The sequence below is a fragment of the Malania oleifera genome, chromosome 5 (genome assembly GCF_029873635.1).
Source record: "Malania oleifera isolate guangnan ecotype guangnan chromosome 5, ASM2987363v1, whole genome shotgun sequence".
NCBI lineage: Eukaryota > Viridiplantae > Streptophyta > Magnoliopsida > Santalales > Ximeniaceae > Malania > Malania oleifera.
Window position 1 is genome coordinate 14,829,503 of NC_080421.1, and position 15,622 is coordinate 14,845,124.

The window sequence follows — 15,622 nt, forward strand, 5'->3', positions numbered from 1 at the left end:
CCCCTTACCTTTTCCCCAAAAGCAAATCCCGAACTCCGAGGTCCCTAAACAACGAACCAATTTCCAAAACCTACAATCAACAGTACAGAATATGGGGGAAGATGGAACTATGGTGGAATGAAAGGTTGCCTTTAGTGCCTAAAATTTGTACCTTTTTTTTTGGGGTAGTTACTACAAGAGATTTGTGGAAGAGTTTTCCCTCTATCCTTGCCATTGAATCTTTTAACTAAAAAAGAAGTTACGTTTGACTAAATAAGAAAAGTTTCCAAGAGCTAAACAAGTGGCTGGTATAAACTCAAATACATGTGATTCCCTCAACTAATGGGGGTTTCACCATTTATAATGATGCTATTAAGAAAGACCTAGGTTGCCTTTTGATGTAGAATGATAGACCCCCCTCTATGTTGGGATGACGCAGAAAGAGGAAGTTGTTAGGCCTAGAGCATGCACAAAGAGAGGAAAAGGTTCACAAAATGGAGGAGCATTTTACAACTCAAAGCAAAAAAAAAAAGATTCATGTAGTTACTAGAAAGGAGTTGAAGTTCCAATTGGAGACCGCATGTTTTTGAAAATCTTCCCTTCTAAAAAAGTGAAGGAATTTGGAGTTTAAGACAAGTTGAGCCCAATATTCTTGGGTCCATTCAAGATTTCCCAATCACGTAGTTTATGCCTTAGCAAGAACTTGTTAAATGAGGAGGGACCATTGTGGATTTTGTATAAAGGAATAGAGTAGCCATATCGTGAGGGAGGCAACTTGGGAGCTTGAGTAAATGATAGAGAAGTAGTCATGCCTCTTTTATAACTCGTGTATGCAAGTTTAGCAACTTTTCAATCCCTATTTTTACTGCCAATATTTCTTTGAAGGTGGAGTGGTAGTGCGACTAAAGCTTCCTTTAAGGGGATGAGAATGTAACACCTCAATCCTAAAGTTTGAAATGTTTAAGGTCAAGTTTGTCATTTTTACTTGCTAGCTTTTGACATTGTTATTTTAAATTTTATTAGGGTTTAATTTAGTATAACTAAGTCTTCATTAGTGGAGGCACAATAAAGTAAATAACTTGAAATAAAATCCTTTGTATAACGCATTCCATACCTTTGGGTTATTACACTAACTTAGTAACTCACCCTCCCACCAGGGTAGTATAAACTGCCTCTACTGACGCGGGGTTCGGTCTGCCTGTCTAGCTGGATTCCTTGAAATGTTTTGTAAGCTAGGGTGAGACACCTCTGAGTAAGGAAAATAAACTAATACCAATGTGTGGCAACATAAGTATTTTCGTGTTATACATAATATTAGTACACAATTCATATCTAGTAAAATTTGTCTATATCGTATCTGAATAAAACATGATACATCATAACATGAAATAACGTACTAGATTACTTCTCATGAAAATCATCTTATATAGTTGTACATACATGAAAAATACCCAAGATGGATAGCTAGCTGATGTCATGTATTAGCCCCACATGATTGGGTTGTGCGGTCAGAAGGTGGGACCTAGCAATGGCTGGCTGATCATGCTAGATCAAACATAAGTTTGTAAGTACGATGGGTCTGCTCCATCTGGTCCGAACTGTCAGGGAAGCACCTGCACTACCATGAAGCCACATCGACTGCAATCTCCTACACTTTACATAAGATGTGTGGTGACACTATCATGAACTTGAACTTGAACTTGAACTTGTAGCTACAGTACCGTGTTTGTGAAATCTAAACTAAATCATCTAAGTTCTGATAACAAATAGTACGTTCATATACTTGTACATAATTGTTTCATAATCATAAAAATATCTGACATGTTAATATTTCATGAATTATTGCATAACATACATAATAATGGCATTTGAGCCAAAATGAATCACGGTATCTGCGCTGGTATATCATAACATACTAAACATGAAAATCTTGTACTGTTTAACATAATATTCATAAAATCATAGTTCCTGTACTGGTTTCGTGGTTTTTTTTGAAAAACTGAGAAAACATGCTTATTTTGAGAAAATCATAATATTTTGATATAACATAATTTCATGGAAATTATGCTCATGCCACACAAATATGAATAATATTTCAAGCATAAAACCTTATCTGGAAACATATTTCCTGATAAGTAACATTAAATCCATTTTCCTGTTCCACTGCAGTATACACAATTTCTACAAATAAATGTTGTAATATGGCAAATAATTTCATGAAAAATACTGATTTAATTTATCCCCTTACTTAACTTATTGAAAAATTCAAAAATTTACCAATCCTGCACCCGTGGTGTTCCTAGCCCAATACCCTGAAATTTACATTTCCCCCAACAAAACTTTAGTATAAACCCATATAATACTTTTCCTTAGTCTAGACGTACCAATTACCTTAATAAAACTTAAAATAATCAACTTACCCAAAATTTGAGATGGCGCCCAAGTTGGCCTAATCAACAAATCACTCCAGCTGATTTGTGGAGAATCTTCCCAAGAGTGACGTGGCGGCTTCCGATCGCCAACCCGGCGAAGAATCGGCCAAAAATCTAGAGAGAAGGCAGAGGAGGATGGTTTTCTAGAGAGAGAAACTATTGCATGCGAAATTCTTCTACAAAAAGTGATTTTTGGCCTTATATTGTTGTCCACGTGGACTCGTTGATAAACACCTTCTCCTTGTCGACAAGTTTCAGGTTTAGGAAACAGTATTCTCCGTAATTTCTCGTCAACGAGACATGCATCCCTATAGACGAGCCCAGAGCCCTGCTCGTCAACAAGCACTTCTTCACTTGTCGACGAGACCCTACTGAAAACCCTTTTGAAAAATTCTTTTCTCTCTTTTTTTTATTATTTAATTACTATAATCCTTCGGATCTCTACAATATAGCCAAAGATGGGGGTCTTGTAGACCCAAAGAAGATGGAACTATGGTGGACTGAAAGGTTGCCTTTAGTGCCTAAAATTTGTACCTTTTTTTTTATTTGGGTAGTTACTACAAGAGATTTGTGGAAGAGTTTTCCCTCTATCATTGCCATTGAATCTTTTAACTAAAAAAGAAGTTACATTTGACTAAATAAGCAAAGTTTCCAAGAGCTAAACAAGTGGCTGGTATAAACTCCAATACATGTGATTCCCTCAACTAATGGGGGTTTCACCATCTCTATGTTGGGATGACGCAGAAAGAGGAAGTTGTTAGGCCTAAAGCATGCACAAAGAGAGGAAAAGGTTCACAAAATGGAGGAGCATCTTACAACTCAAAGCAAAAAAAAAAGATTCATGTAGTTACTAGAAAGGAGTTGAAGTTCCAATTGGAGACCTCATGTTCTTGAAGATCTTCCCTTCTAAAAGAGTGAAGGAATTTGGAGTTTAAGACAAGTTGAGCCCAATATTCCTAGGACCATTCAAGATTTCCCAATCACGTAGTTTATGCCTTAGCAAGAACTTGTTAAATGAGGGACCATTGTGGATTGTGTATAAAGGAATAGAGTAGCCATACCGTGAGGGAGGCAACTTGGGAGCTTGAGTAAATGATAGAGAAGTAGTCACACCTCTTTTATAACTCGTGTATGCAAGTTTAGCAACTTTTCAATCCCTATTTTTACTGCCAATATTTCTTTAAAGGTGGAGGGGTAGTGTGACTAAAGCTTCCTTTAAGGGGATGAGAATGTAACACCTCAATCCTAAAGTTTGAAATGTTTAAGATCAAGTTTGTCATTTTTACTTGCTAACTTTTGACATAGTTATTTTAAATTTTATTAGGGTTTGATTTAGTATAACTAAGTCTTCATTAGTGGAGGCACAATAAAGTAAATAACTTGAAAGAAAATCCTTTGTATAACGCATTCCATACCTTTTGCTACCATACATAGAGAGAAGAGGAGCCCTCCAATGCAAGAGCAAAAGAATTCACTAGAAATAGATATTGTTGAATCAATTCTTTTTTTATAATGTATGAACTACTTATTTTGTAAATATTTTCATCATAGTATATGTTAGAGGATGGTAGTGAATCTAGGATTAGGTTTGTCCATAGCCGTTTATATTTTGGCAAATTTTCAATTACAAATTGCCCTTGATGAATTCCCCTCCTTCCAAGGATCCCAACAAGACTAATTTCATCAAATTTTGTTGAGTATTTTATAAGTTATGAACTTTTAAAATTTAAGGTGAATTTGTTATAAAAAAAAATTATTCAATTACAAGAAATTTACTTTTTTGATAATTTTGCTAGTTAATGTTGGTCTTATGTGGTAGCAGGTTGCAAATCCAACAAGGTGATTACTATATCTCAAAAGAACTCTAGGAGATTTCCAAAAAGATGAAAATTTTCAAGGCCAAAAATGAATTTTGTGGGCCAAGCCCACATGGGCCCATTGACCCGTCTAGGCATGTGGGGCCATGACACCACCTTTCGCATCACCAAATTTGTTATATTATACACTATTTTTTTATAATTTAAAATATTAACATTTTTCTATAGTTGAGGCACAATTGAGCATGTGACCATTTTAGGTTGCTTTAAATTTCATAGTTTTTAAAAATTTAGCTCTACGTGGTTGTTATAAGGGTGTATTTAAATGCTTTTAGGGTTTAGTCTATCATCAAATCTGTTTGAGTTCATATATTGTTCTGAAAAGTTTAATAAATTTGAATTGATAGTCACTTGTTTTGACTTAAATTGAGATATATATATATATATATATATATATATATATATATATATATTATAATGCATGCTTGATTCAACTAGCTGCAATACACTATTTCTTACTAAGTTATGGTGATTGATTCACTCTTCAATATTTTTGTACATATTGAAGAAGAGTATCATGTGGACATCTTGGGTTGTATGATGATATTGTGATTCATGTTATATATATATATATATATTAGGTTTTTGAGAAATTAAATTCTTTGGTTCATTATTTGATTTTGACTTTAATTCTTAATTTTCTCTCTCTTACAATTTTATTTCTCTTACATTAATATTAGGGTTGATATTCTTGATATTTCTATTAGTGACATTTTTAGAATTGGGAACTTGTTCATTTAGAATTTGGGCTTTAGTATTCTTAACTACTAAATTCTTGAAATCGTAAATGGAGATTAGTCTTAATTATTATTGTTGCTGCCTGAAAATCGAACAACCTTCATGAATCGTCCCTTAATCACAACCACCTGAAAAAGATCAAACAAGAATGGCTTGGAGAATCTGAGGCGTACCCCGGGGGATCACTCTTATGCATAAGTAAGGGACTAATGAGAGGTTTTGAATTACAACAGTAGAAAGAATGAGTATGAGAATGAAATGCTTACCTCCTCTTAGGATCCCTTTTTATAGCAATGGAGGCAAACCCTCATTCAACTTGACATTCATGAAGTACCTTTATATCTAAAGGGTTACAAGCAACTCATGGGTTGCAAGTAACTCGTGGGCAGATATGTAAGCCATCAATTGCAATCTCCGTAATAGCACCAAGGATTATTGATTGTTTAGTGAGAGTTATGTGAAACGTCACTTGTAGCTCTCTTATAACCATACCATTAAGCTAAGGGGGGTTATAGGTAACTTAAGGGCGATTACGTGAGACACCAAATGTTGGTCTTATAACTATCCAACCCTACGAGTGTTCCTATCAATTTTGGGTGTATTAGTTCCCCCCCCCCCCCCCCAACACTCTTGAATATCTGAAATAAATTTATTTTATTCGAGAGTTGTAATTCGAATTGAACTCCGAGTGATTTAGCTCAATCGGCTCGATCTAAGTCGATGTACTTACTTTTGGGCTCACTTCAAGTCGACTTCTACATTACTCGACTCAATCCAAGTCGGAAAGTATGCTCTAAAAAGCGTATTATGACCAATCTAGTCTTATCTGAGCAACGCTCGTTAGATGGGGCATTACGGGTGAGCCGTGCACACTCCTTTTGTGCCTCATGAGTTGTGCTAATCAAGTAGATAGGTGTTTAGGGCCACATGAGTTGTACTAAATCCGAGCTAGTTTCGCTTACAATTAGCTCAATACGAGTTGGTTCTTACATCAATTGGCTTCATCCAAGCCGATATGTCAAACACCAGCTCCATCCGAGCTGAGTCTAGCACGATCACTAACTCAATCCGAGTCAATTTCTCCCCGAATTAGCTCAGTCCAAGCTTATCAGTGTTTTTACCTGATATATTTTATACCTTTGCTCGATTCGAGCAAGATGCTTTGCGATTTCTTAGATTAAACTTTATCTGCCTCATGAGTTGTGCTTATCAGTTCAGGCTATTCTTCAAGTCTTATGAGATGTGCTCATCAATTCGGGTTGCTCTTCGAGCCTCATGAGTCATGCTCATCAGCTAAGCCAATTTTTTGGGCTTTATGAGTCGTGCTCATCAATTGGGCTAGTTTTTGGGCCTCATGAACGGTGCTCATCTGTTGGGCCAGTCTTTAGGCCTCATGAGTTATGCTCATCAATTGGGTCACCCTCTTGAATAGTGCTCAGTCTTTATTATGCCTCATGAGCTGTGCTCATCAAGTGGACTGATTTTCGGGCCTTATGAGTTATGCTCATCAATTGGTCCAGTTTTTTGGGCCTTATGAGTCATGCTCATCAAGTAGTCTAGTTTTCGGACCTCAAAAGCTATGCTCATTAGTTGGGCCTGCCCTTTTCAAGTTGGTTAAACTCCTTGTGATCATCACCTCTTCTAGGTTGATGTATTTCTAGGCACGTGCCATCAGCTCTCTCATATTGACTGGGGACTGCTTTCCTAGTAAATTTAGGAAATCCCCTTGCTGGAGAGCCATTTCAAGCCTATTACTGCCACTCCATGATCTAAGTTTCGAATCTCCATGGTTGCATTGACAAAACGATGCATGAATTTCTTTAGTGTTTCTCTTTCTCCTTAAGCAAGGCTAATCAAATGAGCCGAAGTTTTTGCTATCTTTCAACTGCTGATGAAGTGTCCAGCAAACTGTCGCTCCATTTCGAAAAAAGACCCAATGGAATCAGACTTCAAGGTTCGATACCACGCCTTGACATTCCCTTTTAGAGTGGCTACAAATGCTCGACACATGATTGCATCTGGTGCGCCATCGTACTCTTCTATATTTGACATTTTAAACTTACTAGGTAGGGGAAAATCCATTACCTCTTTAGTGAAAGGTGGATCTGAATATTTGACTGAGGACTCCCCGTTGGAAGGGTTGTTGCGAGCTTCCTTCATCATTTTCTCTAATTAATCAATTTTTTGAATTTTTCTTCTAATTCGTGTGTCCGTTGTTCATAAATGCCCGCGCTATTCAAGTCCTCCAACTTCTTTGCTGGATCAAAGCCCCATTAGCAACTTCTAGTGGAACTGCAACTTTGTCATTTGAGTCAGATTTTTACTCGGTTAGGATGAGGAGCAAGTTACTTATGATCCCTTTTCTGCTATAGGATCAAAGTCAACATGTCTTCCATACTTTTCTAAAATGCAAGAAATTCACTTCTCGTCACGCTAGAATTGTCACTTGGTGCAAAATGTATGGATTGGGGTGATTGGTTACTCATTGTCAGTTCTGACTTCGAATTGTGTGATGTAACCATGATCAAGGATTGGAAAAATCTCTTAAAATAATTCCTACAGACGGTGCCAACTATTGCTACCTAAAAATCAAACGACCTTCACAAATCGTTCCTTGATCACAACCACCTGAAAAAAGATCAAACAAAAATGACTCGAAGGACCCTGAGTGTACCTCAGGGGATCACTATGATGCCTAAGTAAGGGACTAATGAGAGGTTTTGAATTACAACACTAGAAAGAGTGAGTATGAAAAATGAGATGCTTACCTCCTACAAGAATCCCTTTTTATAGTGGTGGAGGCAAATCCTCCTTCAGCTTGACATTCACAAGGTACCTTTATGTCGAAGGGATCACAAACAACTCATAGCCGGTTACGTAGGTCATCAATTGCAGTCTCCGTAATCACACCAGAGATTATTGACTGTCTAATGAGAGTTATGTGAGACATCACTAGTAGCACTCTTATAACCGTACCATTAAACTTAAGGGCGGTTGCGTGAGACATCAAATGTTAGTCTTATAACTATCCAATCCTATGAATATTCCTATCAATTTTGAGTGTACCAATTATTTATGAGAAATTTTGTTAGCAGGCTAACCTTGCATGCATGCGAAGGTAGTACTATATTTTACATCAAGCTGCGGCCATCCTAACCCTTGTTAGGTTAGGAGTTGGACAGCAGAGTAGCATATGCATGTGCTACTTGGATGTGTATATCTATGATATTGCATGACGAGAATTTCGCATATTTAAGTGAGAGAGATTGTCATCTTCCAATCCTAGTCTCGCATCATTGTGAGGGAGATATTTTTATTTTTAACATGAGTTTGGGCATATCTATGAAAAACAACGTGGCCTAGAACTCTATTGCTTTCCTGGACATATCTTGATCTTCCTAGCTAGAAGCGTAATGATGAATGATGATGTACAAATGGTCTCGGAAACACTGGCACTCGACACTCGACGACACTCGATGATCTTTGAATAGAGATGTGCTGCTTGGCCTGCAGCTCAACCTGGAGAGCCCTCATTGACTGACACTACACTAAGTGGCGGTATTTATTTGTGTAACATTGGACGAATCAAGACCGCTGTTGGAGAGAATGCCAGAAAAATAGTTGGAATGGGAGTTCGCCTGAAAAAACAAAACACAAAAACAAAAGTAAGCACCGCAATATTTCCCATTAGGCCACGTTATGAAGCTACAGAAGCAAATTTTCACATTCAGAATGGTTAGAAATCAAGTAATTATGCGGAAAAAAAAAAAGCGGAATTACAACCAAACAGGAAAAGAGAAGCTCAGTAGGAGGACGTTGTTTCAAGGCCAAAGCATTACCTGTAGTTGTTGTAATGTCTTCGAACAACGGCCCCGATCACCTCTACCTATGCCCCTTCGTCCTAGATCTAGCTGCCATGCACGCCTCCTTATCCGCCGTGACATTGTCCTCCGAAATCACGTGCAGCGACGGCCGCCACTCCGGAGCCACTCCATTCCTTGTGGCGACAGCAACTTTCCCCCGTTTCCGCCTACGCGGCGGGGCCATCTCTTGCAGCCCTATCACAAGAGACTGCATCTCCTCCACGAGTAGTGGGCCGACAGAGGTGCCCCCAACAGTAAAGCATTTCCGAAAAGAAGAGGTTCATAGTGGAGGCAGAGGGCCTTGGAATAATAACAGTCTCTTCTCCCATTGCATCATTCTGTGATTGTTTTAATTTGTTGTGCAAAATTATTTTCCATTTTCCCTTTAATTGCCACAAATCAACCGATGAGAATTTTCTCAGATTAAAAAAAGCTGGATAATTCGGTATTTTTTGGGACGCATCAATTTGAGAAATAAAGTTCAACCCAAACTGTTTCTAAATCATTTTTATTAAAACTATATTAAAATTTAAAAAAAAAAAAAACAAAACTCTATTTGTGGTTTCTCTTCTCCAGCAATTCCCACCTGCACAAGGACTGACTCGGCCAGCAGGAGGACACCATTAGGAAGCCCAGCTGCATGATACAGTTGAACCACTCGAGCCACCCAATCCCATTCAGCAGAGTCCTAAACACACCAACCCTGACCAATTATAGAGAAAAAATATGACAAAACAGCAGGAATGATAAATGGCATAGATTGGGAAGCCTACATTTGTAACGAGAATAATAGGTTCAAGCACACCTAATCAGGTACGGCATTCCGGTTACCAGAACCTAAACTGCTGGGTGGTTCAAGCAAGTTTGCAACACAATTTGGTAGCCCTAGATAGCATCCTGGTGCAAGTTCATACCGTCCAATGCCATGCCAGGGGAGAATAAGTAGTCTTGCACAAGATTAACCACTGAACAGGAAAGAGCTAAAAAATTAAAAAGCCACATGCTACTGGCAGATATCAGAAAGGAGGACAGATTTCCAAGAATAAGTACAGGATATAACATCTCCTGGAAGCAGGGACATACTTGACATAATGAATATCATAGAAGACAAGACAAACAACAAAATAAACTGGGGAAGAGAACCTAAGGTGAAATATATATATATAACTCCTACTATGGTGGAGAGTCCGCCTAAGATGGCATATGTAACTCCCACGGTAATGGAGAGTCAGTGCTCCCAGTTTATAAACTCAGTATCATGACTTACAAATCTAGGCACAAACACCAAAAGACAGCCGTTGATTATGAAATGCCCATGGCTTCTTTCATCAGAGGCCCTAGAGTAATTAACAAGTGGATTCTCACCTCAACAGACTCCGCCGATATTGCACCTGCCCTTCTTGAAAGCATTTCTCCAGTGTCAATATTCTTTGTGTGTGTTCAATTATTAAGAATTGAAGAGGCAAATCAGAGAACCACATAACTTCATTGGAGGGAACAAATTCTAGAGTCTAGGCGTTGCTTTACACAAAAAATTTGAAACACGCAACATCGATCACCAGTTGCTCCAAATTTAAGATGCATGTGAATGAAATGATTGAGAGTGGATTCTAAACTTCAATAATAGCTTTTTACACCCTCCAAAACACTTATAACACCCTTCCCAATGTGTGAGTGAGAGAGAGTGAGAAAGAGCAGTTAAAATGGTGCAAAAGGTCATCAAGAAGATTGCTTATTGCTTTATGTGATGTTAAAAGAGACTTTTTGAGTATGGAGAATGGATCAACAAAATATGCATTTACTTGTACAGCCCTGACATATGCTTATTGTGTTGAACAATAAAGCTACAAACCTCTTATAATTGTACATTATTAAAAGAAAGTATTGTAGATATTCCCTCATTACCATCCCAGTTTTAATTTCCCCTATATCAGATATATGGGAACAACATATATCCTTTTAAGTCTGAAATGTAAATACACTTGAGAGACTCATAAAAACGGCGTAATACCCAATTGAAAGATTCACAAAATTTATTAGCTCACATGACCAGACAGAACATCAAACAAAAGATTTAACAAAAGAAGAAGAAGAAGAAGAAAACTTTAACCAGTCAATGCCTTTCCACTTTAAAGAGCACGGTTACTGTTTGTTGGCTCAACTGTCTAAACTTGGTATGAATCAAGACATTTTAAGTGCTATTGTCTACTACAGCTAATACACCCAGTAAATTTGATCAATATAGATATCAAAAATTCAATGTGAAACTACTTTGATCACCATAAATAGTAAATTATAGTGTTTACATCCATACGAACTCTGCCAGGATTCATTCTAACAAGTGCTACAAAGACTCTTCTCCATGTCAACACATTAACCGTCATACAGCCAATCAAATTTATGAATTTTCTTCAAATACAGCATTCACAATATATTTTAATCATCAAAAACTTAATTTGTTCTCAAATGGAAGATAAAAATGCAACATAAATCAAGCAGAGGTGAGAAATAAATATCACAAATGGAACAGATGATATGTGAGTAATGCCACTCCTCCCACCAAGACTTTCCATCTTGGAATTATCAAGTTAGAGTGTCACAACGACTACAAGAGAGATACAATAAATTTGGTATTTGATTGCCCACATAATCTACTCTCAAATCTTTAAAAGAAGCTAAAAAGAAAATAAAAAAGTATGTTAGAACTACAGGAAAAGTACATTCTTACATTAAGATGAAGTTCTGAAAATCCTCCCTCTGTTGACAGGTTATCTATCTTGATGTAAACCGCTGATGCAAATCATCAGCCATTGCCTGCCTCAAGCTCTCTCCATGGTAATATGATGACTTCTCATTGTCCAGCACCCTTGGCGGAGGCCCAGACTCCTCAGGCTCCTTCCAAAGCTCCGGCTCTGGCTCCCTAGCAATCTGACACAAATTATGCAACACACAGCAAGCAACAATTGTCTGAGGAGCATGATTGAGACCCACATTCAAATCCTGAAGAATTTTCCACCTCCCCTTGAGCAACCCGATTGCTTCCACCACCGCTGACCGGCCCTTCATCAAGGCTTCATCAAACAAATTCTGGGTGGGGGTACCACTGGCACTGGAAGAGAAAGGGGTTAGCAAGAAAGACAACAGGGGATAGCCCCAATCCCCAACGATGTAAGGCCGAACATGGTGACCCCGCACATTGATCACTTTGTCCCAAACAACATCGGCCATGGTAAGTCTGTTATACAAAAGACTGTCCCTAAAATGGGTCGCGTCATCCGTGCCGCCAGGGGCCTTCACGCAGACGTCCCAAAAGATTTTCTTGTGGTCCGCAACCACCTGAAGAAGAACCGAGGGAAACCCTTGTTGGCATCGATATGAAGACGACGAATTCTGGCCGCGAGGAAGGCGGTGGAGCTTGATATGGCTACCATCAATGGCTCCGCACATGTTGGGAAGCGAAGTGAGCTCTTCGAAGGCTTGGGTGGTCTCGTGGAGGCGGCGGCGACCGACGGGGATTTTGATAAATTCGGGGTAGAGCTTGGTGGCGAGGAGGCGGGTGACCATGTTGGTGATCTTGGAGACGAGGTAGGGCTCAAGCGAATAGCGTGCGGCGATGGTGTTGGCGGAGAAGCCGTGGGTGAGGCGAGAGAGGACCATTGCCACGGCGTAATCGGAGGGGAGAGACAGATTGGAGAGTGCGATGTGGGGCTTGAGCTTGTCAACGACGGTGGTGAAGACCGGGTAGGAGAGGCCGTAGGAGGATCGCCACTGGGCGTCGCGGAGAGGGGCTTCCATGGCCCAGATGCGCTCCGTGGAGAGCGCCCGGAAGGCGGAGACGCTGTAGTCGGAGGGGTTGTCATCGACGGAGGCGCCACCGCCTGCAGCCGCGGCCGTGGCCGCGGCAGCGGCAGCGGCGGCGGAGGAGGAGGAGGAGGAGGCAGAAGGACGGGAGGAGGCGAGGTAGGAGAGAACGGAAGCGATGGTGAAGAAGAGGAGAGGGGCGGCGGAGGAGGAGGAGAGGAGGGACGAGGGGGAGGTGGCCGAGAAGGTGGTGGGTGTGGATGGGGCGTCGGAGAGGAGGGATATGGTTGGGTCTAGATGGTTGTGGAGATGAAGCAAATTTGATAGCATTAACAGAAATGACTGGTCCATTTCTAGCCCCCTCTCTCTCTCTCTCTCTCCAAGAGAAACCCCAATCTCCGCTTCTAACCTATAATCAGTAGAAGAAACAGCCAATCTCTCTCTACAGCTCCTCTTTGAGGAGAAATTCTTCACCGTTCTCAGAGGAAGTGATTTCTTCAGGAACTTCTTGGGTTTACACCGACTAAGCTAGAAGCAGAGAAGGACGCCGGGATAAGAGCCGCCGGAAGGGTTTAACGCTCTAACCCTATTTTTCTTTGGTAGTTCGATGGTGGTGGGGGTTGCTTGCCACTGTGCTACGGTCAGTCGGACACTCAAGACGGTCCTTGAAGTGGATGATGGTGGCCGTGGACCGGCCGCCCACGATATCAAATGAACCATGGGCGGGTTTGAGATTTTATTTTGGGCTTGAGGATTAATTGCAAACTTAATTATGGCCGGTGAATGGGTGACTCGTTTGAGGGGCCAATTTTGAAAATTTAAAAAGATGCTGTCAGAGAACATAATTGTTATTTTACTTTCCAAATAGGAGAAGAAGGCAATCCAACACTTTTTTTGCACCATTCTTATTTTTATTATTTATTAATAATTATTATAATTTAATTCTTAAATTTCTTGATGTTTCCTCGTGGAAGACAAGATGGTCTTGATTGATATAAAAAAAAAAAAATAGAGAGTATTTATTAGTCTGAGATTTTAATAATTTAGTTTTTAATGATAACAAATTATTTTTTACTAATGATGTTATGTTTAAATTGTGTATCAAGTTCTAGGTATTAGAGTTGAAGAATTGAGAGAAGATTTGAAGCTTTTATTTGATTTAATTGTATTCTTTCTCTCAAATTAAAATGTATGTTAACTTTTTGAATCATATTTCTGTTTTCATAATAGCAAACGATAGCATCTCATCTTTGTGCTAAATGTATGAACAGGTTCATTTTTTTAAGCACAGATCACAGATGAGACATGGAAGTCGAGCAGCACCTAAATGATCCCATTCTCGGCGTATTCCATGGCATATTAAGGAGCAGAAAACTTGAAGACTTTATTATTCTTTTAATTGTAATAGTAATTAGGGTTGAATGTACATGCATATCATATGATTTAATTTGAATTTCTCACAAAATGACCAAGACCTTAGATTGACCTTAGGAACCTCAACATTTCATGAAAATATTTTTCCAAAACAAGTTCTTTCAAAAAAAAAAAAAAACCCCTTCCTATTTCTTCTGTCGCATTGATGAGCACTTTTCTCTATCAAAGACTCCTTATCTTAAAAAGTATCCAACATGAAAGTTGTGGGATTTTTTATTAGCTTTCTGTTGATATCAAGAACGTTCAATTTGGAGTTGTATAGAAAAATTTATGCCTAAAATACCAGAAGGTGTCCACAACAGAAAATTCCTTTCATGCTATAGACCTTTTGGAAAAATTGTTGACGGTTTAAGAGAGCCTAAAAAAATCGTTGACGGTTTTGTATGGTGTCAAAACACTCAATGGGTGGAAACTGCTAGTTTTTCAAAATAAAATATATTTTCTTCCACCAACGGCCATAAAATGGCTAAAAATGGGTTTGACCTATAAATACAAGCCCCAAACACTTGAAAAATGTTAAAGAATCATCTTGCAAGCTTAGTTAAATATCTTTGTGATTCTCTCCATTTGTTCATACCCATTTGAGCTTAAATTCTCTTTTCTCCTACTCCTTATTGAAGATCTTTTTTAGAGAAATTTTTTGGGGTTTCTTAAAAATGTGTTGACTTTGGTGTATTCCCAAGAGGAGGGTGAATTGAAGATTTAAAATTATTTCTTCTTAGGTATAACTAATCCAACAGCAGTATACCACAACCTAGATTTTGTCTAAAATATATACCAATTCAACAGATAAACTACTGAGCAGATATATAAGCAATTAAAGCAATCTTAGTATATCAAACATTCAAAGTAATAAATATTAACATACAGGTGCATAAAGTAAATTGCAAAAAATAAAATTGACACCAGATACGTTATCGGGGTTCAGCCAATACTACCTACATCCCCACCTTAAGCTGCAGCTTAAGGATTCCACTAGTTACTCACTTCACAGGTAGAGCGACACTATTTGCAATACCTTACCAAGATGGTGCCCATAGTTCTCTTAACCGAGTCTAAACCAGTCTGGTGCTCTCTTAACCGAGTCAGAGCAATTCATGACTATTCACAGGGCTAGTCTCTCTCTTTCGACAATCCGTCAAGAATACAACAGATAATCAATAATTTTTGTATACAAACAAATGTGCTTCTAAACTAAGTAGATGAGTACAACAATTAAAGCACAATGTCCACACGTATGATATGAAATGAAGCTAAATGTGAGTGTGGATAATTTCTCAAAATATATTTGTAATCTTTGAAAATGATGTATATGATAATTGCTTCAAAGATTCAACCCCTAATAAAAATTTTCTCCAAAAAATATTTTTCAAATGAAGTAAGGAGAACTTAGGGTTTTCGGTTTCAAACAATTTTTCACGAACAAATATATATGATCTTTGATTTAACTATAGTAAACAATAAGTACTTCAAAGATCTTAATCCAAAGGAATATCTC

At 38.6% G+C, this 15,622-nt stretch overlaps 1 protein-coding gene across 6 annotated transcripts; it reads right to left on the reverse strand.

Annotated features, from left to right (window-relative positions):
* Positions 1-8,295: 8,295 nt before the first annotated feature.
* LOC131155751 (protein ALP1-like) lies at positions 8,296-13,431 on the reverse strand. 6 transcript variants are annotated; one of them, XR_009136892.1, is made up of 5 exons: positions 10,255-10,800; positions 9,663-9,854; positions 9,476-9,577; positions 8,866-9,227; positions 8,296-8,664 (listed from the first exon to the last, which is right to left on the reverse strand). XR_009136892.1 is itself a non-coding variant. In XM_058109131.1 (2 exons), the coding sequence occupies exon 1, from the start codon at positions 13,039-13,041 to the stop codon at positions 11,662-11,664; it is 1,380 nt and encodes a 459-aa protein (XP_057965114.1). In that variant the 5' UTR covers positions 13,042-13,431; the 3' UTR covers positions 8,296-8,664; positions 11,618-11,661. The 6 variants fall into 6 exon arrangements, 1 of the variants encoding a protein (XP_057965114.1); XR_009136890.1 differs by lacking the exons at positions 9,663-9,854; positions 10,255-10,800 and adding an exon at positions 11,618-13,431 and having other exon boundaries at positions 9,476-9,592; XR_009136889.1 differs by lacking the exons at positions 9,663-9,854; positions 10,255-10,800 and adding an exon at positions 11,618-13,431 and having other exon boundaries at positions 8,866-9,272; positions 9,476-9,592.
* Between the last annotated feature and the right edge of the window lie 2,191 nt (positions 13,432-15,622).